The sequence below is a fragment of the Lithobates pipiens genome, unplaced genomic scaffold (assembly GCF_037356315.1).
Source record: "Lithobates pipiens isolate NorthernLeopardFrog02 unplaced genomic scaffold, aLitPip1_a1.2 Scaffold_22, whole genome shotgun sequence".
In the NCBI taxonomy this organism is placed as follows: Eukaryota; Metazoa; Chordata; class Amphibia; order Anura; family Ranidae; genus Lithobates; species Lithobates pipiens.
In genome coordinates, this window is record NW_027507784.1 from 111211696 (window position 1) to 111233690 (window position 21995).

The 21995-nt window shown below is 42.5% G+C and overlaps 1 protein-coding gene across 7 annotated transcripts in view; it reads left to right on the forward strand.

Annotated features, from left to right (window-relative positions):
- Window positions 1-21995, forward strand: part of OSBPL6 (oxysterol binding protein like 6) — a 329956-nt gene that overhangs the window by 125474 nt on the left and 182487 nt on the right. For all 7 annotated transcript variants that reach the window (XM_077448099.1, XM_077448095.1, XM_077448094.1 and 4 more), the window contains one exon: window positions 15815-16051. In XM_077448099.1, coding sequence (XP_077304225.1) covers window positions 15950-16051 — 102 coding nt within the window. In that variant the 5' untranslated portion in view covers window positions 15815-15949. The remainder of the gene's footprint in view (window positions 1-15814; window positions 16052-21995) is intronic.

The following is a 21995-nucleotide window of genomic DNA, read 5'->3' on the forward strand; positions in this document are numbered from 1 at the left end:
TTGCAGTCCCGATAAAAATCAAAGATCACCGCCATTACTAGTAAAAAAAATAATAAAATACTATAAATCTATGCCCTATTTTGTAGATGCTATAACTTTTGCGCAAACCAATCCATATACGCTTACTGCGATTTATTTATTTATTTATTTTTTGTTCTACCAAGAATATGTAGAAGAATACATATTGTCCTAAACTTAGAGAATGTGGGGATATTTATTATAGCAAAAAGTACAAAATATTATTTGTTTTTTTGTTTTTTTTTTCAAAATTGTTGGTCTTTTTTTGTTTATAGCACAAAAAATAGCCGCAGAGGCGATCGAATACCACCAAAAGAAAGCTCTATTTGTGGGGAAAAAAAGGACGTCAATTTTGTTTCTGTGCCACGTCGCACGACCGCACAATTGTCAGTTAAAGCGACGCAGTGCTGAATCGCAAAAAAAGGGCCCGGTCATTCAGCAGCCAAATGGTTAAACTAAAAACCTTTTATAAAACTGCTTTGGTTAGCCCTCTTTCTGAAAATGGTTGTCTTGCTGTCATGCTGGCATAAATATTTTCTTGGTAGTCCTGGCCACTGGCGGACCATTTTGCAGGCCAAATACCAGAGAACTTTTTGCGATTCGGCACTCTCTCTCTTTAACTGACAATTGCGCGTGTTTGCGACGTGCCTCCCACGTCATTTTTTCCCCACAAATAGAGCTTTCTTTTGGTGTTATTTGATCACCCCTGCGGTTTTTAGTTTTATAAACAAAAAAGTGCAAAAATTTTGAAAAGCGCATTATTTTTTGCATTTTTCTATAATAAATATCCCCCAAAAATATATATAAAAAAAAAAACATTTTCTTTCCTCAGTTTAGGCCGATACGTATTCTTCTACATGTTTTTGGTAAAATCGCAATAAGCGATTGATTTGCGCAAAAGTTATAGTGTTTACAAAATAGGGGATAGTTTTTATGGCATTTTTATAAAAAAAATTTCACTAGTAATGGCGGCGATCAGCGATTTTTATCATGACTGCGACATTATGGCGGACACATCGGACATTTTTGACACGTTTTTGGGACCATTGTCATTTATACAGAAATCAGTGCTATACAAATGCACTGATTCCTGTGTAAATGACACTGGCAGTGAAGGGGTTAACCACTAGATGGCATTGTAGGGGTTAAGTGTTCCTAGGGGTGTGTTTCTAACTGTGGGGGGATGTGGCTGTGTATGACACGTCACTGATCTCTGCTCCGACCACACGGAGAAGACATCGGTGACACTGTCACTAGGCAGAACGGGGAGATGCTTGTTTACATTAGCATCTCCCCGTGAGGCTTCCCTGCGGTGATAGTTTGCGGGACCCGCGATCGGACTCAGAGGTTCCGACCATCGCGCGTGCAATGCCACTGTGGCAAATTTAAAGAGATGTACCTGTACGCTCATTTGCCTGTCTGTGCCATTCTGCCAACGTACATCGGCGTGCGCCAGTCGTCAAGTGGTTAAGGTAAAAATGTTTAGGCTTTAGAACCGCTCTAAAAGACAGGTGTGTCATGGTGGTCTCATTTGCTCAAAAAGCTTGGCATTTAAAGATTTCCCTCTTCCTTACCCAAGTTTGGTCGAGGCAAGTGTAGGGTTGCCACCTATCTGGGATTCACCCGGACAGTCTGGGTTTTGAATCGCCTGTCAATCCACCTGGAACTAGTATTCATACAGGAATGTGGCTCGGAAATGGCTAAGGGGGCAATATGTGTGCCGTATTACTATTCTCTTTGGAGTGCCCAAAGGTTTTTTTAGGTCTGTTACAATCCAATAGTGTATACAAAAAAAAAAAAAAAACAGGTTTGGCTTGAAGAAAAATTGGCAACCCTAGGTAGGTGGAATGATATAGTTACATTTTAGTCACTAGAAGTATTTTATCATAAATCTTGTGGTTTTAAATTTTACCTTTGATTTATATTTATCCAGCGTTCTGTTTTAATGAATGACTCCTTAGTTCAGGTTCTGTTGGCTTTTTCCATAAATGCTGCTCTATGCCCATAGCTTTGCATTGTGGTGCCATATGCCAAGTCTTTATTTTTGCCAGCTTGTGAATAATTTTGTTTTTTATTAAAACGACACCAAAAAATTGAATCTCTAATTGCCATGGCAGAAAAATGGCTAGCAGATTATTTATATTTGCAAACGCCATTGTTCTTGGATCCTGTGCATAGTGAACGTTCTGTGGTTTTGGAGCTCGCTCAAAGCCAACTGTGACAATGATGATGACTTATCCAAGGCAGATGTGCTGACAGAGGAATAAACTGCACACCAGTGACTGCAACACAGCAATAGATATGTAGTGTGCCGGCGGAGTCTCTGCCAGTTCCCTCCTGCCCAAAGCGCATTCCAATGCATTATTACTGTATGAGCAAATCTGTCCGGAGAAAGGTACAACTGCTGTGCTTTACAAATAGATACAGCATGCATCAAATTCCAATCAAATATTTCAGTAGATGTATCATGTCCAAAAACAGTCTGTGTGTGTGATATATACATTATTTCCTAACTATATCCTATTTGATTGACATGTGAAGAACTTGGAGGGCAAGTTAACACCTCAAGCTCCTTGTGTTCCCCAAACCATTCTTTTTTTTTTTTTTTTTTTGTAAATTCTTTTTAACGGTTTTTCCGAGTAAAGAGTGGTTTACAAAATGGAGCCTCTGGGCATTCCCCCGACTCAGTGTACACAGTGGCATGCACATAAATTACATAGCAATGAGTTACTAACTTGAAAAATACAACAAAATTAAAACTTAATACTGCTCATGTCCACAATATGAAGTGGCACTGTATGACAATAAGGCACACCGTAGAAAACAATTCTGCCTGGTGGGGTGCATTATCCTGCTGAAAGAAGCCACTTCCATAATGGAATACAGTTTCTGTGAAGGGGTGTTCTTGGCCAGCAACATTGTTTAGGTAGGTGGAACTTGTCAAGTAACATCCATGTGAATGGCAGGAGCTAAGGTTTTCCAGCAGATTATTGTCCAAAGAATCACACTGCCAGCTTGCCTTCTTCCCATACACTGCTTCCTGGTGCCATCTCTTCCACAGGTAAGTGAGGAAGTGTGGCTGTTACCAGGGAAGAGATGGCACCAGGATGCAGTATGGGAAGAAGGCAAACCGGTGTAGGCAGTGTGATGCTTTGAACAATGTTCTGCTGGGAAATCTTGGGTCCTGCCTATCATGTCGAAGTTACTTGACACGTACCATCTACCTACAAAGAACACCTCTTCATGGAAATTGTATTCCCTGAAGGCAGTGACTTCTTTCAGCAGGGTAATACATCCAGCCATGCAAAAAATGGTTCAAGAATGGTTGGTTGGAGGTGTAGACTTGGCCTACAAATTCTCCAGATCTCAATCTAATAGAGCATCTGTGGGATGTGCTAGGAAAACAAGTCTGAACTAGCAGGCTATACATTTGAAGTTCGACCCATTTATTGCTGGTTTAACACCTAGAGCTGCCTACTTTTTAAACCATTTAAAAAGTTCGATTTTTCTCAAAAAGATAGAATATATATCAGAAAAAAGTTTCCACCCTTTTGCTGTGAACCTTTCAATTTGTGCAGCATTGATATGATTCTATTGGTTTTGATACACTTGCTCAAATGAGGTTTAGGTGAACTCTCCTGATAAATGGTAGTTGCTATTATGGATAGGTAATTGCCAGCAATTCAGACATTGGATTATTAGGTTCTAGATCAAGAAGAAGCCTTGCAGTGTAAGTTCATGAACTGCCCTTGGGCATGGAATGTTAAGGCAAATGTTTTAGTTCAATTTTTTTATTTTTTATCTGTAGCATTCCTTAGCTTTAATCAAAGTGATTACTAAAAGCCTTTATACTTTACATTTTTGCTCCGCAGCCAGCATTCTTGACGTATTAAAGACACCCTTTCACTTGCCTAGAAAAAGGAAAAACATAGAAAAATACATTATTGTAAATGCTTACTTAACCACTTCAGCCCCGGACCAATAAACACCTTAAGGACCAGAGGTCTTTTTCCAATTTCGCACTGCGCTGCTTTAACTGGTAATTGCGCGGTCATGCAATATTGCACCCAAACGAAATTTGCGTCCTTTTCTTCCCACAAATAGAGCTTTCTTTTTGATGGTATTTGATTGCCTCTGCGATTTTTATTTTTTGCGATATAAATGGAAAAAGAGCGAAAATTTTGAAAAAAAAGATATTTTCTTCTTTTTGTTATAAGAAAAATCGAATAAACTAAATTTTAGTCCTACATTGAGGGCAAAATGTATTCAGCCACATGTCTTTAGTAAAAAAAATGTCAATAAGCGTATATTTTTTGGTTTGCGCAAAAGTTATAGCGTCTACAAACTAGAGTACATTTTCTGGAATTTACACAGCTTTTAATTTGACTGCCTATCTCATTTCTTGAGGTGCTAAAATGGCAGGGCAGTACAACCCCCCCCCCCCCAAATGACCCCATTTTGAAAAGTAGACACCCCAAGGAAATTGCTGATGGGTATGTTGAGCCCATTGAATATTTATTTTTTTTGTCCTAAGGGATTGAATAATGGCAAAAAAAAAAAAAATGTACAAAAAGTTGTCACCAAATGATATTGCTCACACATGCCATGGTTATATGTGGAATTGCACCCCAAAATATATTCCGCTACTTCTCCCGAGTATGGGGATACCACATGTGTGGGACTTTTTGGGAGTCTAGTCACGCACGGCACCCCGAAAACCAATCACCACCTTCAGGATTTCTAAGGGTGCAAATTTTTGATTTCACTCCTCACTACCTATCACAGTTTCGAAGGCCATAAAATGCCAAAATAGCACAAAACCCCCCAAAATGACCCCATTTTGGAAAGTAGACACCCCAAGCTATTTACTGAGAGGCATGTTGAGTCCATGGAATATTTTATATTTTGCCACAAGTTGCGGGAATATTACAAACTTTTTTTTTTTGCACAAAGTTGTCACTAAATGATATATTGCTCACACATGCTATGGGCATAAGTCAAATTACACCCCATAATTCTGCTGCTTCTCCCGAGTACGGGGATACCACATGTGGGGGACTTTTTGGGAGCCTAGCCACGTACCGGACCCCGAAAACCAAGCACTGCCTTCCGGATTTAAATATAAAATGCTACCAAAAAAACTGTTAGCGATCGCAGGGATCAGGCCTGACTCTGCGATCGCTGCAGTTATGTGTTTAGTGTTTTGTAAGTGACAGTGATCGATCGATACTGCACTTGGGTGGGCTGGGCAGAGGGGCAAAACGCAGGTGCTAGCAGGTATCTGGGCTGATCGCGCTAACAATGCGTTTTTTGAAACCCTAAACTGCTGGGGATGCTAGTATAGATCTGATCAGATATTGATCTGTTCAGATTCTATACCACTACGGGAGGTTTATGCTTTGCGTGTGGGTGTTAGCGGTACTGGCACTAACCTAGCGCTGCCTGGGGCGACGCAGACCCTGACCCTAAAACCTAATTGATATCACCCGCCGGGTGGTCAGGGGGTTAAACCTTTATTGGGTAATAAATGGTGGGTGCCCTGATGCTATAAAAAGCAAACTAACCAGAGTCACCCGTAACACTTATACGGTGATCAGTAGTGAAAGGGTTAACTAGGGGCAATCAGGGGGTTCAAATTTTTATTAGGTAGTATATGGGGGTCCCTGGCGCTATATAAAAACCTGACGGGGAACCTAAATAACTAACTGGCTAACCAGCGTCACCAGTGACACTTATACTGTGATCGCTGGTGAAAGGGTTAACTAGGGGCAATCAGGGGGTTAAAACCATTATTGGGTAGTATATTGGGGTACCTAGCGCTATAAAAACCTGGCGGTGAACCTAAAAAAAATAACTAGCTACCTAGCGACACTAATGCAGCGATCAGAAAAATGATCGCTTAGTGACACTGGCAAAAGGGGGTGAAAGGGTTAACTCTAAGGGCAATCAGGGGGTTAAACCTTTATTGGGGGGGGGGCAGGGGGCTACCCTGGACCTAACACTAACTGCCCTGACAGTTTTTACTGTTACAACTGACACTGAATGCAGTGATCAGTAAATAAATGATCAATGCAATCATTGACACTGTGACTGGGGGGGGGGGGCGGGGGAGATCGGGGGGGGGGGGGGGGTTGTGTACCTATGTGTGTAACTATGTGTCAGTGTAGTGTTTTGGTGCACTTACTTTTTGTCTTCTCCTCGTAGTCCGGTCAAAAAGACCGCCCCGAGGAGAATGACATCACTTCCTCCTTCCTGTGTATACAATACACAGTGGGAGGAAGCTTCTCATTGGCCAGGAGCGATCCAGAGGGGGTGGCCAGAAACCAACGGCCATCCCCTCATCACGGATCGCTCCTGAAGCGAACCGGACCGCCGTATCCAGCGAGAGGGGGTCCGATTGGACCCCCCACCCGCTGGAAGGCAGGCATGTACATGTACGTGCTTGCGCCTGCCTGTGCCATTGTGATGACGTACAATGGCAATACGGCGGTCCTTAAGTGGTTAAGGGGGTTGTAAAGGCAGGAGTTTTTTTTTTTTTTTATCTTAATGCATTCTATGCATTTAAGATAAAAAGCCTGTGTGCATTAGCCCCCCCTCAACCACCCCCAAATCACTTACCTGGGCCCCCATCTCTGTCCAGCGATGTCCACAAGGACTCCCCCTCCTGATTGGCAGAGAGACCGCAGTAGCGCCATTGGCTTCCGTGGCTGTCAGTCAGTTAACCAATCAGGAGAGAGAGGGGCGAGGCCGAACCGCAGCTCCATGTCTGAATGGACGCACGGAGCTGTGACTCGTCTCGGGTGCCCCCATAGCATGCTGCTTGCTATGGTGGCATGCAGCAGCAGGGAATTGCCTTGAAGAGAATAATCTGGGCTGCTCTGTGCAAATCTACTACATGTATCAAGTAAGTATAACATGTTTGTAAAGTAATTTTTTTTTTCTATAAAAATAACAATTGTTTTAAGGGAGGATTTTACACTAAATTCATTTAATGTTTTGGGAAGATTGTTACTGAAACGAATGGTGTGGTGACAAGGTTTCTAAAGTATACCTAAAGCCAAAACATTTTTCTCAGTTTGGGTAAAATAGGGGAGGGTTGAAACTGTCATGTGTTCCATGATAATACAAGGAAATGGAAAATGGTAGCAACATAGATACAGGCTGAACTGGATGGACGGGAGTCTTTATTCAACCTTACCAACCATGTAACCACTTTATGTGGATAATGACAGAACTCTGGTCGGCCACACTCCAATGCTTAAACAATGCTTTATTCAAATAATATTTAGGACACAGCAAATGACATCACAGCGAAAGATGCCATGGCTGACGCGTTTCGCACTAAGGCTAGTGCTTACTCATAGCTGGTGCAGTGGCTGGTCTTTAAGTGGTTAAAGAGGAGCTCCAGTTTCACCCCAAAAATTAAAGTCCGCAGCTACAAATACTGTAGCTGATGTCCTCATCTGAGCCAATACTTCAATTGGCTTCGCATGCAGGCACTGGCATCTTGGGTAAGTGAAACCGGCAGCAAAGCCTTTGTTTCCTGTATGTAGCGTACTTGAGTGCGTAATTGAGTTGGTTAAGTGCAAGTTAACTTTTCAGAAAAAAATGTAATAATAAACTAAAGCTAGTTACTCACGGGCCAAAAACAATCAATCTGTCAGGAATTGGCCAACTTTTGGCTCATGTGTACAGCTGTCTGTCTACAGAAGCAGATCTTTCAACCGGCTTCTTTTCAACAGGCATGCTGGAAAACCAGAATCCGACCAGCATCAAATAAACACTGACAGCTAATGGCTGCCAGTGTTGATCAGTGTGTAGTGGCAGAGGAAGGGTGCAGCCCCCCCATCAGAATACGAGGGAGATCACTGCACTAACATTGCTTCTGTTAGTATAGCTAGGTCTATTTTTTTTTTAATTCGGCCTGCTGGGTTGAACAAAAAAACTTCTGGTGTGTACCCAGCCTAAGACCCTACGCCCTCCACACCCCTCTGGTCCCAGCTGCACTACCTCCATGGGTGATGAACTGTCAGTGCCCATGGAGCCAGTGCAGCAGTTTGGGGAAAGTATGGGGATTTCAAATCGCCAGACCTCTGCATCTGCTATGTGGGCACTGACAGATTATCACCTACTGGAGTGGATGGGGAAGGTGTATGGTGTTTACCTTTTTCAATTTTAACGAAACCCTTTAAGCCCAATTCCAGGTTCCCTCCACCGCCCCTCCCATCACCTTCCTACTCAAACACCCCACACATACGTATTTGTTGCCTTTTTTTTTTTTAATTTTAGAATTACTTTTTCCAGATGCCCTAGTTAAATATTTCTATAAAAATAGTGGATGCTGGCAGCATGAGGAAATTCCATGGAAAGTAGAAAGCAGTAAAAGCTGTGAAGTACATTGGCACCAGGCCCCATAACATCGTGCTTGGTCAGTCTGTTCTCTGTCCTTTCCTATTACTAGATAAGGAAGTGGGGAGTGTAGCCTGCTGAGTCAGACCACTAAGAGATTAGTGCTGTGGTTAGGATTCTTACAGTTCTTCTAAAATATACGCATTGTTATATAACTGTATAGGCATCACAATGATGCTTGTTTATTAATGTCTTCCTTAAAAAGATTCTTAATGCAACTTTTTGCATAGTACTAACCAGCACAACATATGCTCAAATATGAGCTAAATACTGTATTTATTGGCGTATAACATGCACATTCATTTTAAGAGGGAAGTTTCAGGAAAAAAACTTTTTAAATAAGAAACTTTGAAGCAAAATAAGGGTCAGTGCCCATCTGCAGCCTCACCACTGTCATCAATGCAGCCTGATCAGTGCCCATCTGCAGCCTCACAAGTGCCTTCAATGCAGCCTTATCAGTCCACATCATTGCAGCCTCGCCATTGCCTTCAATGCAGCAGCCTCGCCATTGCCTTGAATGCAGCCTAATCGATGACCATCTGCAGCCGGGAGGGTGTGGGATGAGCACCAGCAGATTACATACAATGAGAATTTGCTATGATACACAACAGTGGTCCAATGGCGGCCCAGGACACAGGACTTCCTATTACATAGGCCGCCAAGTAAACAGGAGATTCTCACTGTATGTAATCTAATGGCACTTGCCTCGCCCGCCTCCCTGTCCCTCCGAGGCAGCGAAAATTGAAGTGTTGGCGTATAACATGCACATGCTATTTGCACCCAATTTTCACAGTGAAAAAGTGAGTTCTATGCCGATAAATATAGTATTAGTCACCAAACAAACAGTGGGACATTTCAGAGCACGAACCAGCTTATTCCTCCGGTAAACAGTGAATTAGAGGTTGTCGTTTGTGTGACGAACTTGCTGCTTTGAGCTCCGAAACATTGCATTTGCCTGTGTTGCAGCAATGTGAGAACAAGACTGGAAATGAGGGCAAATTTTCAAGGCCTCATGCACACTGGATGTTTTTACAGTGGCTGTTTTTGGCTTCAGACATTTTGTTTCGGCAGCCAATAAACTCCCCAGCATGTTATCCTATGTGTCCAACGTCCAGTGTGCATGAGGCCTTAGGCAGAAATAAAAAGGCTTGTATTGCTCATTTTCTGACTGATAAATCTGTTTTCCTCAAGACAGTAAATGTAGCAAAATCTTTCCAACAGAGCCCTAGATTGCAAGTCCGACCTAATAAAACATTTTTATCCCTTCACCACTCTATCCAATGCTAACAAGAAAAAAGTTTTGACTCTACATGCAGTTTTAAAGTGTTGGCCCAACATTTATATTCCTGATATGTGTCTGTTGTACCATGTACTTGTGTCAAAAAGTATATTGTTATTTTTGTATTTTTTTTCCCTTTGTGTGAAACACTTGGTGATTCTACCAGTCCCCCCGCTTTCCTATTTCAAACTGACCATGCTAGATATGAGAGCACATTTTTTCTCAACGTGGCCAGGTTTCTGGCTGTGCTGGCCTCCAATGGCCAAGACTTGTACTAACTATGTTTATGATGCTGCAGTTTATGAATGGAGAGGACGACAACTGGTTATGTGTATTAAAGATGCCTATCCACAGACTTTTCCATTCAAACCTCACGATCATGGGCAAAACCAAAGAGCTATCAAGACGTCAGGGACAAGATTTTAGACCTGCACAAGGCTGGAATGGACTACAAGACCATCAGCAAGAAGCTTGGTGAGAAGGAGACAACTATTAGATCGATTATTCTCAAATGCAAGAAATACAAAATAAACACAAATCACCCTCAGTCTGGAGCTCCATGCAAGATTTCGCCTCATGGGGTAAGGATGATCATGAAAAAAGTGAGGGATCAGACCTACACTGGAGGAGCTTGTGAATGATCTCAAGACAGTTGGGACACAATCGCCAAACAAACGCAATACGCTGCCATGGATTGAAATCCTGCAGCGCCGGCAAGGTCCCCCTCAAGGATGCATATGTTCAGGCCCATCTGAAGTTTGCCAATGAACATATAATTAAATCGGAGAAGGATTGGGAGAAAGTGTTTTGGTCAGGTGAGACCAAACTTGAGCTCTTTGGCATTAACTTGACTAGCCGTGTTTGGAGGAAGAAAAAATGCTGACTATGACGCATCCCTACAGTCAAGCATGGAGCTGGAAACATTATGCTTTGGGGCGGTTTCTCTGCTAAAGGTATAGGTCAAATTTGCTGCATTGAGGGGCCAGTGGACTGGGCTATGTATTATAAAGTCTTGGATTAGAACCTTCTTCCCTCAGCCAGAACACTAAAGATGGGTTGTGGATGGGTCTTCCAGCAGGACACTGACCCAAAACATACTGCCAAGGCAACGGAGGAGTGGCTTGAAAAGAAGCACATTAAGGTCATGGAGTGACCTAGCCAATCTCCGGACCTTAATAACCAAATACAAGAGACGTCTTGCCTCTGCTTGCCAACAAGGGTTTCTCTACCAAGTACAAAGTCATGTTTTGCTTGGGGATCAAATACTTTTTCTACTCTCCTAACTGCAACTCAATTTATGACATTTGTATCATTTTTTTTTTCGGGATTTGTGATGGCTATTCTGTGTCTATTTAAAATACACCCATGATAAAAGTTATAGACCCTTACTTTCTTTGTAAGTGGGCAACTTACAAAATATGCAGGGGATCAAATAATAATTTTCCCCACTGGACTTGTAAAAAAAAAAAAAAATAGATATTTTGTGTGTGTGTGTGTGTGTGTGTGTGTGTGTGTGTGTGTGTGTGTGTGTGTGTGTGTGTGTGTGTGTGTGTGTGTGTGTGTGTGTGTGTGTGTGTGTGTGTGTGTGTGTGTGTGTGTGTGTGTTTGTTTGTTTATATAATTACCTGAATTTATTTTTTAAAGTGAATGGATGGTTTTACAAGGCAAGCTATGCCATATACATTAAAATGAAAGGGGAAGGTCTGCTTGTTTGTCTCCTGCCCCTGGGAGATTGGGATGGATATATATTTATAACATTTTTTATAACCTAACTCTACTTTAAGCTTCTGCACAACTTTATCCCTGACCTGTCTGGTGTGTTCCTTTGCCTACGTAATCTTGTTTGTTCACTAAAGCCCCTTTCACACGTGCGGACAGCATGTCCGTATTTCATCCATCCGTTTTTGGATGACTTGCATGCATCCATATGGTATAGCGGGTGTCAGCGAATGAACATCCTACAGTCCGTGTTCATCCGATTCCCCCATAAAGCAGAGCAGAGATCTGACACACTGTGCAGGGACCGCCCTGTCATCCCCGGCTCAGCGAGGATCAATTGAGCGATCCCCGCTGAGCAAGCGGATGTTCACGGGGCAGATCATCGCGGATCCGTCCCGTGTGAAAGGGGCCTAAGATTCTCTAACAAACCTGAGGGCATCAGCTGTATTTATACTGAGATTAAATTGCACACAGGTGGACTCTATTTATTAATAAGGTGACTTCTGAAGGCAATTGGTTCCACTATATTTTACATAGGGGTATCGGAGGAAATGTAAAATCTACACTCTTCAGATATTTATTTATTTGTGAAATTTTTGTGTTGGTTTATGACATAAAACATCCTAATAAAATGTATGTGGTTGTATAATATGACAATATATGGAAAATGTCAAGGGGTGTGAATACTTTTTCAAGGCACCGTTCAAGGCATCACTAGATCTAGTGAGGAACTTAACATGTGGTTTTCAGTGTAGGTAACTCCTGCTTGTTGCTACTTTTTATAGGTGTACTCCAGTTGGCCATACAGTAGTTGGTGCCCAGACAAGTAACACACCATTTGTGCTGTAATGGGTTACCTTCATCTAATAGTTTAGGGGACTTTTATGCACAAATTTCATACAGATTGACAAACCCATGATTGCCGATTTTAGAGGCTTTGCACAGCCATTTTGTATTTTTATGGTGACAAAGCAGATGGAATGCAAAAATAACTTTTATTTGCCTTCCCAAAGAATGGCTCATTTGACCTTCATTTAGTTGGTTAATTATTTAGGAAAGTGCGAAGACATAAGAGCAGAAATAACAGTGGATATCACTTCTATTTCAGGTGCTTTTAATATCTGTGCACTTTAACTGCAAGAAACTTTTTAGTGTGTGTTTTTTTTAAAGCCAAGGTCAGGTTTTTATTCTCGACATGAACGTGTAAAATACCATGCTTCCTATTACCAGGAAAAGGTCTGTGAAAATCGGCCTGAAAGTGACTTAAGGAGGGTGTTCCCACTTTGAACAATAGGGGAACAGGGAAGTATTGATGGCTGCTTGATGAACATTCAAACCTCCACTTTCTACTTTTCTAACTATTCAAACTGACCTCCCTTCCTTGAGATTAAAGTGGTGTAAAGTCATTCTCTTGCAATTCAGATTTAGGATTTGGATATGATACATAAAGCTATGTGTGTTGTGATTACTCTGTGTTTTACTGCTGCTGCGTTTTAGTAGTATCCCATTAAATTGATTGCGGAGGGCAGAATCTGAAATGCAGCATGGAGGACACTTTCAGTACACATGAGCCTCTTGAAGGAAGCAAGTGCAGGTTCTTTTCTAAAATCTAGCATTTATCTGTAATTGCAGTTTGTGACGCTATGGCCCCTGTGAATTAGCCCTTAAAGGATAAGGTCACCTTTTCAAACAGAATTTCACTTTTCATAATAAATAGAAGCATTTTTCCAATGTCATTTCTGGCCCAGCCATCCCAATATTCTTTTCTCTCACTTACCTCATCCACAGGATATTTAGAATCTTGTCAGTTTATTTGTATTTTTTTTAATGCATTTTCAGATTCCATCACTTCCTGTAGTTTGTATCAACATTCACTTCCTGTTAGCCAATCTCCCAGAAGCCTTCACTTCCTTGTTGCATCACAGAAGATGGACACACCTCCCTCATTAAATACTACCTTCCACCTACTTCCTATACAATCTTTTTTTAGATCTCACTGTCACCTATGTGGTACAAGGGCCTGTCTGATTGAATACAAATTGAATGGATTATTCAGGTGTGTCGTCTAATTCCATAGTTCGGGTAAATCTAAAGAAAATTGTACAGAGATTGCATAGTGTATGGCCATCTTTATACACACACCCCTGATGCCATCTGTACGACAATCGGTTGGGTAGAGCTGGATCACATGACACTGCTAAGGTCGTCCATCTTGATGGTTGGAAACCTTCCCCTGTGGATTATTGATAAACGAGAGTTTTTTGTACATTTTTTTTCCAGTGAAACACATAGGGCAGTCCATTGATTTCAATGGGCTGTGCTACACCTGGCAAAGTAGCTCATGGGACATTATAGCATGTTTTTTTAACTTAATTTGTCACCTGTTTTTATATTTGGAAAAATGTGTTTGCTTCTGTGTTTTGGTGTGCTGTTAACAATTGCAACTACCGGTAGGTCATTTTAGGTGCATACATGTGGCCGTACAATATACAATCTATTGTACAATCAATTTCCTTTATATTTACCAAAACTATCTAATAGGAGGACACCCCATCAATCCAATCACTCTGTATCCAATCAGGAAGGCTCTTGCACTTCATCAGGCCTCTCCTATGGGCTGCATGTGGCCCCAGGAAATTTAGCATGCACCCTGAGCCCGTCTGAAGGGACACTGGGGAAGCCAGGCAAATGCACCCATGGAGGAATGCCGGGGGTGCTGTGAAAACGTAGTTGATGGGTAAAGGTGTGCCTATGAGGTCAGCTGGTAAACTCCTTCCTGTGTCGTACTGGCTAGTCTGTCTGTGTCTGTATACCAGGGAGTTTCTGAAGTGATCTGCGGAATACAGCACTGAATGTGGTAGAGGCCTTATTTTCAAAATCAAAGAAAACTTGTATTTTTGTACAACAGGGGTGCATTAATTGTATATTGGTACATAGGGGAGCTGGATTTTAGCAAACAAGTGAACTTGGCCTCGAACTCGCACGGCTTCATTCCAGGTCAGTGTGAACCTGGCCTTACAGTCAGGATCTACCCACATGCCTGGCTCAGCAGCTGGCTGAGCCTCTCAGATGCACCACTGGGAGACTGAGCCAGCTGCTCCCTTCCCTCCAGCCCAGCGGTCCAGCGATGGACAGAGCTGAGAGCTGGTGATTGACAGTCACATTTAAAAAAAAAAAAAAATAATTCTTCTTTTTAAATTATCACTTTTGGTTATCACAATAACCAATCTTTATAAATGTTTTGTAATGGACACTACCCAACCATCAAAGCAATCATGAGAGCTCGTCTTATAGGACTTTTTCTTTTTCCTTTTTTTTTTCTTTCTTTTTTTAATATGGAAAGTATAATTCTGATCTAGAATGAGGTGAATAGTAATTTCTCAGTTTGTTGTAATGATTGCTTACAAATTCAGAAAGCAAATTTTAATTCAAGCCTGTCATTACAGAATCATTTAATTATTAAAATATAACGACATATGCCTATTGGAAATTAACAAACTGCTCACACTGAATATTTGTCAGTATATAGCATTATTGCACTTTCCAAAACTGGACGCTGGTGATGTCCGTTTACTTGAAATGTTTTAGATTATGCTCAAAACTGTTAAATAGGTTTTTTTTTTTTTTTTTTTTTGTCCAGTATCATTCATGTAGGTATTGCATGCAAGCTTTGAGGGCATGTTTTTGACCAGGGGCTGCAGGGCACACAGGCGCCGCCTCCCCTGTCCATCGCCGCCATACTTATGCATCCGGCCCCTTTCAGGACTCCGGGCTCATGAATTCCAATGTGTGGTGGGTGGTTTTTTGAAGCACCAATTAGAATTAGAAGCTCTAATAGGCTCCAAAATAGGTTGGGCTTGGGGGGGGGGGGCTGAGAATGCACTCAGAGCCCATCCAGGTGTGTGAGAATAGGGAATGAATATTCCCTATACTCGCACTAAATCGCCTCGCTGTGGAATCGCAGCCAGCTTCCCACACTAAACATGCCGGTTCTGGGACCCAAAGACCGTTTAATAACCAACCCAGGTGAGAATGCCACTGGATCCTTGGACAGGTAAGTGTCATTTAAAAAAAAAAAAAAAAAAGTCAGCAGCTACAGTATTTGTAGCGTGTAAATAACTGCTTTGCTGTTGCAGTTATAGATGTTGGTGGAATAAATGGTAAAAATACAGCTGGCCAGTGCCATAGGCCACAATTTATAGGTGACTGTATTAATACACCATTAAATAGACAGCTTGTTTGCCAGTTTATAACCTTTTCATCTCAATTCTCAAATGGTCATACCAATTCTTATACAATCTTGTGAATATTTTATAGTAATTGGCATAACTGTCTAAAAAATATTTCAATTCCTCAAGATTTAAAATGTTCCTTAATAATGTTTTTCAGGTATCAGACTTTGAGGATGGGATTAACCCACTGTGAACAGTTTTCTTATACTTACTAGTTGATATCCTGCATGATCCAGAGAAGCATTTGATATGATCTTTGGCACCTTGGTACAATCGGGATCTTAGTGTGAAGATGACTTCTGAAGAGAAAGGCATATCGCCAGCTCACAAAATATCAACTCCAACGCACAAAAGTGCCTCGTCTTCTTCCTCATCTCAGAGGGACAGTAGACAGGTAAGAAGCATGAAACCATGCTCTTCTGGCTCTTTTGCTAATCTTTAAATGCAATTATTGGAAGTATATATTTTTTTTTGTTTGTTTTTAAACTCATTGGTGTCTTCTTGGGTCCTAATATACAGTCTCATGTTTAGATCAACTCTAGCCAAGAGTGATATTTCAGTTTTACATTCCTGCTGCCATAGGAGTACATAGCCTATTGCATTAGGGTGTGCACCATAAAGCTCAAACACATTAGCCTGTGCATGTGTGTGTATATATACTGCCAGTGTCAGTAGTTTTCATAATTTTATTTTTTATTATTTTTTTACAGTTTTATTGCTTCAATTATTTATATAACTTCTATAGGAGCCCAGTTAGGGTGATTTGGGGAAATATCAGGGGTCTAAACAGGGGCAATCTGCAGCACACGAGGTGATTAGGATGTGTCCAGGCACACCTGGCACACCTTGTGCGCACGCCTATGTCTGCTTTAAAGTTGGATCACATGCTTACTTTTCAGCTAAATCTCTTATTAACATATTAAGAATAGGGAATATGTGTAATACTCCCACGCTACCTGTAGCCTATATCCTGGATATTAGAGCAGCCAGCTGACCTTATCATGTGTTCCACAATACAAATTGATGCAATATTAAAGCGGTTGTATACCTGCACATGTGGGAGAAAAAAAATAAAAATCTACGTTTCTTCTGGGTTCGTGGCTCCAGTGCTGTGAGTGGCGAGAGCCGCGGTGATATCACTATTCTTTCCGGCAAGGTCGGGCCTTCACAGCCAGGCCTTCAGTGCATGCACCGCTGACACCAGCGGCTACATACAAAGTGAATATCTCATCATCATATCTCTAACAACCATGTGTGCTATATATACTCTCACCTCTGTTTGACAGGATAGTTAACAACATGTTCCTTTTTAAGGTAAAAAGTCCTCTAGTTTTCTTCCCCAGTTGTCATCCGGGGGGGGGGGGGGGGGGGGGCAGCAGCACAACTAAAAACGGTTACCTCCATAGTGCTTTCCATTTAAAACCATACATTTATTAAAATAAATAAAACGCTTATATTTATAGGTGCACGGAGTGGTGCACAACAGAAATTCACTTATAAATAATATCCCTTGGACCTGCCAGTGATATGCTCTGCTCTGTCTTGTGCATATGAGCACTTCCTGGTTAATGTGATTATGTCATCCGGCTCCATCCTATGCGTTCTGTCATAAATTGCATGACTACCTCCGGGGCCCTGAGAAAGTCACGTGACTCACTGGTCCACTGTACCACCCTTCTCTTCTGTCCTACCACTGTAACCTCCTGCTCATCTGCCCCACCACTGTACTATCCTGCACATCTACCCCACCACTGTACTACCCTGCTCATCTGCCCCACCAATGTTCCCTCTTTTTCATCTGCTCCACCATTGTACCTCCCTGCACAGCTGCTCCACCGCCGTACCCGGATGCTCTTCTGTCTTACCGCTGAACTTATCTGCTCATCTGCCCCACCACTGTAACCCCCTGCTTATGTGTTCCACCGATGTACCTCCTTTCTCCTCTGCACATCTGCCCCACCTCTGTGCCCCCCTGCCCCACCGCTGTAACCCCCTTTGTCCCATCAATGTACCTTCTTTCTCCTCTGCCCCGCCACTGTACCCCCCTGTACATCTGCCCCACCTCTCTACCCCCGTTCTTCTGCATAACCACTGTAACCTCCTGCTCATCTGTCCCACCAATGCACCTCCTTTCACATATGCCCCCCTGCTGTACCCCCCATGCTCTTCTGTCCCACTGAACCCCCTTCTCATCTGCCCCAACACTGACCCCCCTTCTCATCTGCCCCAACACTGACCCCCCTTCTCATCTGCCCCAACACTGACCCCCCTTCTCATCTGCCCCAACACTGACCCCCCTTCTCATCTGCCCCAACACTGACCCCCCTTCTCATCTGCCCCAACACTGACCCCCCTTCTCATCTGCTCCAACACTGACCCCCCCTTCTCATCTGCCCCAACACTGACCCCCCCTTCTCATCTGCTCCAACACTGACCCCCCCTTCTCATCTGCTCCAACACTGACCCCCCTTCTCATCTGCTCCAACACTGACCCCCCTTCTCATCTGCCCCAACACTGACCCCCCCTTCTCATCTGCCCCAACACTGACCCCCCCTTCTCATCTGCCCCAACACTGACCCCCCTTCTCATCTGCCCCAACACTGACCCCCCCCTTCTCATCTGCCCCAACACTGACCCCCCCCTTCTCATCTGCCCCAACACTGACCCCCCCCCCCCTTCTCATCTGCCCCAACACTGACCCCCCCCCTTCTCATCTGCCCCAACACTGACCCCCCCTTCTCATCTGCCCCAACACTGACCCCCCCCCTTATTATCTGCCCCAACACTGACCCCCCCCTTATTATCTGCCCCAACACTGACCCCCCCTTATCTTCAAGAATAATTTCAGCAAAGTTCCAAGAGGCTCAACAGTAATTCCAAAAACTGTCTTTTCTTTCTGAGATTGGTAGTAGCAACTAAGTGAGTCATCTTCCTCCAGGTGGTTGGTGGGGCTAGCAGGACTTTGATTGGCTTTAGCAGTGGCAAATGACAGTCCCCCTCCTGTCCTCTTGAAAACCCCCACCAGAACTGCACCCAATCTCTTCCCCCATCACAAAAGCTGATCGCAGCAACAACAAAGTTAGAGAACAAACAGCGTTTCCCATCTTTTACAATGTGTGGGGCACAGTGCCTCACTACAGATGTGGTGTGGGGAATTCTGAAATTGGAATGCATTAGCGTCTCACTGAAACTTCCCTGAGATGCTCTGCTGATGGGGAGGGAGTTGAGTGCCGGCAAGAGGCTTTGTGTGCAAGGGGTTACCTAACCCTGGATTCGACCAAACCGCTTTTTTTGAATTTTTAATATGGTTGACATTAAAGAAGCACAATCATTTAAACAAAACCTATTAACAAAGGAAAATAATAAAATGGTTATGTTCAAAGGTTTGCATACCCTTCTTAATATAATTTAGGATCAATGACTGCTTGCATATTTTGTAATTTGATAGGAATCGGACCCTTTATTTCATCATGGTAGAGCGGCCCCATTCTTCTTGGGGGGAAAAAATATCCAGGCTGTGTGAATTACTGGAGTGTCCACCATTAACTGCATATTTGAGATCTCTTTAAAGTGGCTTTGTGATGTTGCAGTCCGGAGATTGCGATGCTTGCTCCAGAACCTTCATTATTTTCCACTGCAGTCACTGAAGGGTTGACTTGGCCTTATATTTTCAGTCCTTGTCATGTTGGAAGTTCCAAGTATGCCCCAAACAGTTTCCGGGGTGATGAATGCATTATTTCCTGATAATATACTACATTCATCATGCCATCAAAATTTTAGAGCTATTCACTGTGCCATTATACGCCATTATACCTCACTCACAGGGTTGCAACCTCATCCCTTTAAAACCAAACACATATTCATTACACAGGTTCTGAGGTTAATTTATTGCAGCTAAGGCACCAAATGAGTTTAATTACAACCTTAATCGTCCACAGAACCTGTGTAATTAATGCATTAGGTTTTAACTGCATGCCGACCAGCCACCGCAGTTATACTGCGGCAAAATGGCTCAGCTGTGCGATTCGCCATCGCAGTACGTCGGTACCATAGCCGGCCTCTAGGGGGTGCGCGCACCCCCTACTCTCCCACAGAGCTGATGTGAGTACCCGGCAGTCGTGATCACCGCTGGGCTCCGGCGGTCGCTCTGGGCACACGGAGAATCGGGATCTGTGTGTGTAAACACAGTTTCCATTTCTCTGAAGGGATGACAAACAGATCGTCTGTACATACAGGGCATGAACAGCCATCTGTCATCTCCCCTGCACAGTCCCATCCCCCCTTCAGTTAGAACACACAATAGGGTACACTTAACCCCTTCACTGCCCCCTAGTGGTTAACCCCTTCACTACCAGTGACATTTTTACAGTAATTTTATAATAGTGCAATTTTATAGCACTGAGTGCTGTAAAAATGACAATGGTCCCAAAAATGTGTCAAAATTGTCCGTGTCTGCCATAATGTCGCAGTCCTAATAAAAATCGCAGATCTCTGCCATTGCTAGTAAAAAAAAAAATGAATAATAAAAATGCCATAAAACTATCCCCTATTTTGTAGATGCTATAACTTTTATGCAAACTAAAAATATGTAGAATACATATTGGCCTAAACTGAGGAAAAAAATAGTTTTTTTTAATATATTTTTGGGGGATATTTATTATAGCAAAAAGTAAAAATATTGCTTTTTTTTCAAAATTGACGCTTCTTTTTGTTTATAGCATGAAAAATAAAAACTGCAGAGGTGATCAAATACCACCAAAAGAAAGCTCTATTTGTGGGAAAAAAGGACGTCAATTTAGTTTGGGAGCCACGTCGCACGACTGCGTAATTGTCAGTTAAAGTGATGCCGTGCCAAATTGCAAAAAGTCCTCAGGTCTTTGGGCAGCCAAATGGTCCGGGGCTGAAGTGGTTAAAGGGATGATATGGCAACCTGACTCACCCACCGCCAGAACAGCAGAGATCCACCTCCATGCTTAACAGTAGGGATAGTGTGTTTCATTTCATCGGCCTTGTTGGCTCTCCAAACAGCAGTTTTGATCTCCTCGCTCCAAATGATTTTGTTCCAGAAGTTTTGATTCTTCTCTAGGTGCTGTTTATTGGTGCTAGGGGCTTATTGAAATGGGGCTGTTTTGTTTCGTTGAAGCAGCAAAAATGGTTAACATCTTACAAATTCTGCCGGGGGGTATATACACTTAGGAACACAACTTTAATTCATTATAAAAGTTATCACTTTTAGAAGCTGTTCAGAAGAGCTGTCATGGTTGTCATTGCTGTGACTAATAAAGATCAATTCAAGGAAGTAAAGCGATCTGTGAATTCTGTCTTCAAACACTACAGCTGTGTCAAACTCCACTTAGTTTGTACAACCAAAGCATATCTTTTAACCTCTTTTTTTTTTGGTGCTGTCAACGCAAGTCATGCGTTGGCAGCTGTGCGAGATTTTATGCACACTCCTCAATTCTATAACAGCCAGGAATGCATATACCTTTCACAAGCAAACTGTTGGCTTTTGGGGTGGACGCGATCTGGCTGCCATGTTGTTTCCACTGACCCCTGGAAGGGAGGGTCCCCACTTATGACTTGCCATCCATATTTCCTGTGATTTTCGCTTTCCCCCTGAGGAATTTTGAGCCACCCACATACAATTTTTTAATTCGTTAAAGAGTTATACAGTAATGCACTAGGCCCTTCTTATGTATGTTCTTAGCCCTGGTTTTCCCTGAATTGAAGAGGGTAACAAGGCTTCAGTGCACACATTGGTCGTTCAATCTGGTGGAAATCTACAGTGGTCCATTTTGGGTTGTTCAAGGTTGAAGATCTGTCTATTTGGGCTCCGCTAATATTGGACTGCCAGGAAGATTCACACCTGTAGTGTGGACTTTTTGCACATTTATTTGCCTCCCACGTACATGTTCATGCCTACTTGAATATGTACACTTCTGGGACGCCTATGTACAAAAGTGCCGATTGCGCTACATGTTGCATATCGACGGGCAAGCCGGCAGGAGTGCCATAATTATAGGGTCTTTATTCATGGTTAACTCTAAATGGATGTTCCAAAATGTGTAGCCATTTCACAATCAAGTACAGTTTTAGGGCTTGGTATGTTGGATATCTGTTTACCGCTTATAACCTCATCTTTTATATTTATTTATAATATTTATAATTGGGTAGTATATTGCGTTTTGTTTGTTTTTTTGCACTAGAATTAAGCTTGCTGTATTTTTACTGAATTTTATAAGCCATTGCGCTAATATGATTCAATGTAAAAGTGACCTATCACCATTTTGTTCTCCAGGGCCTTTTGATTTCATAAAATATATACTCTTTGGAGTCT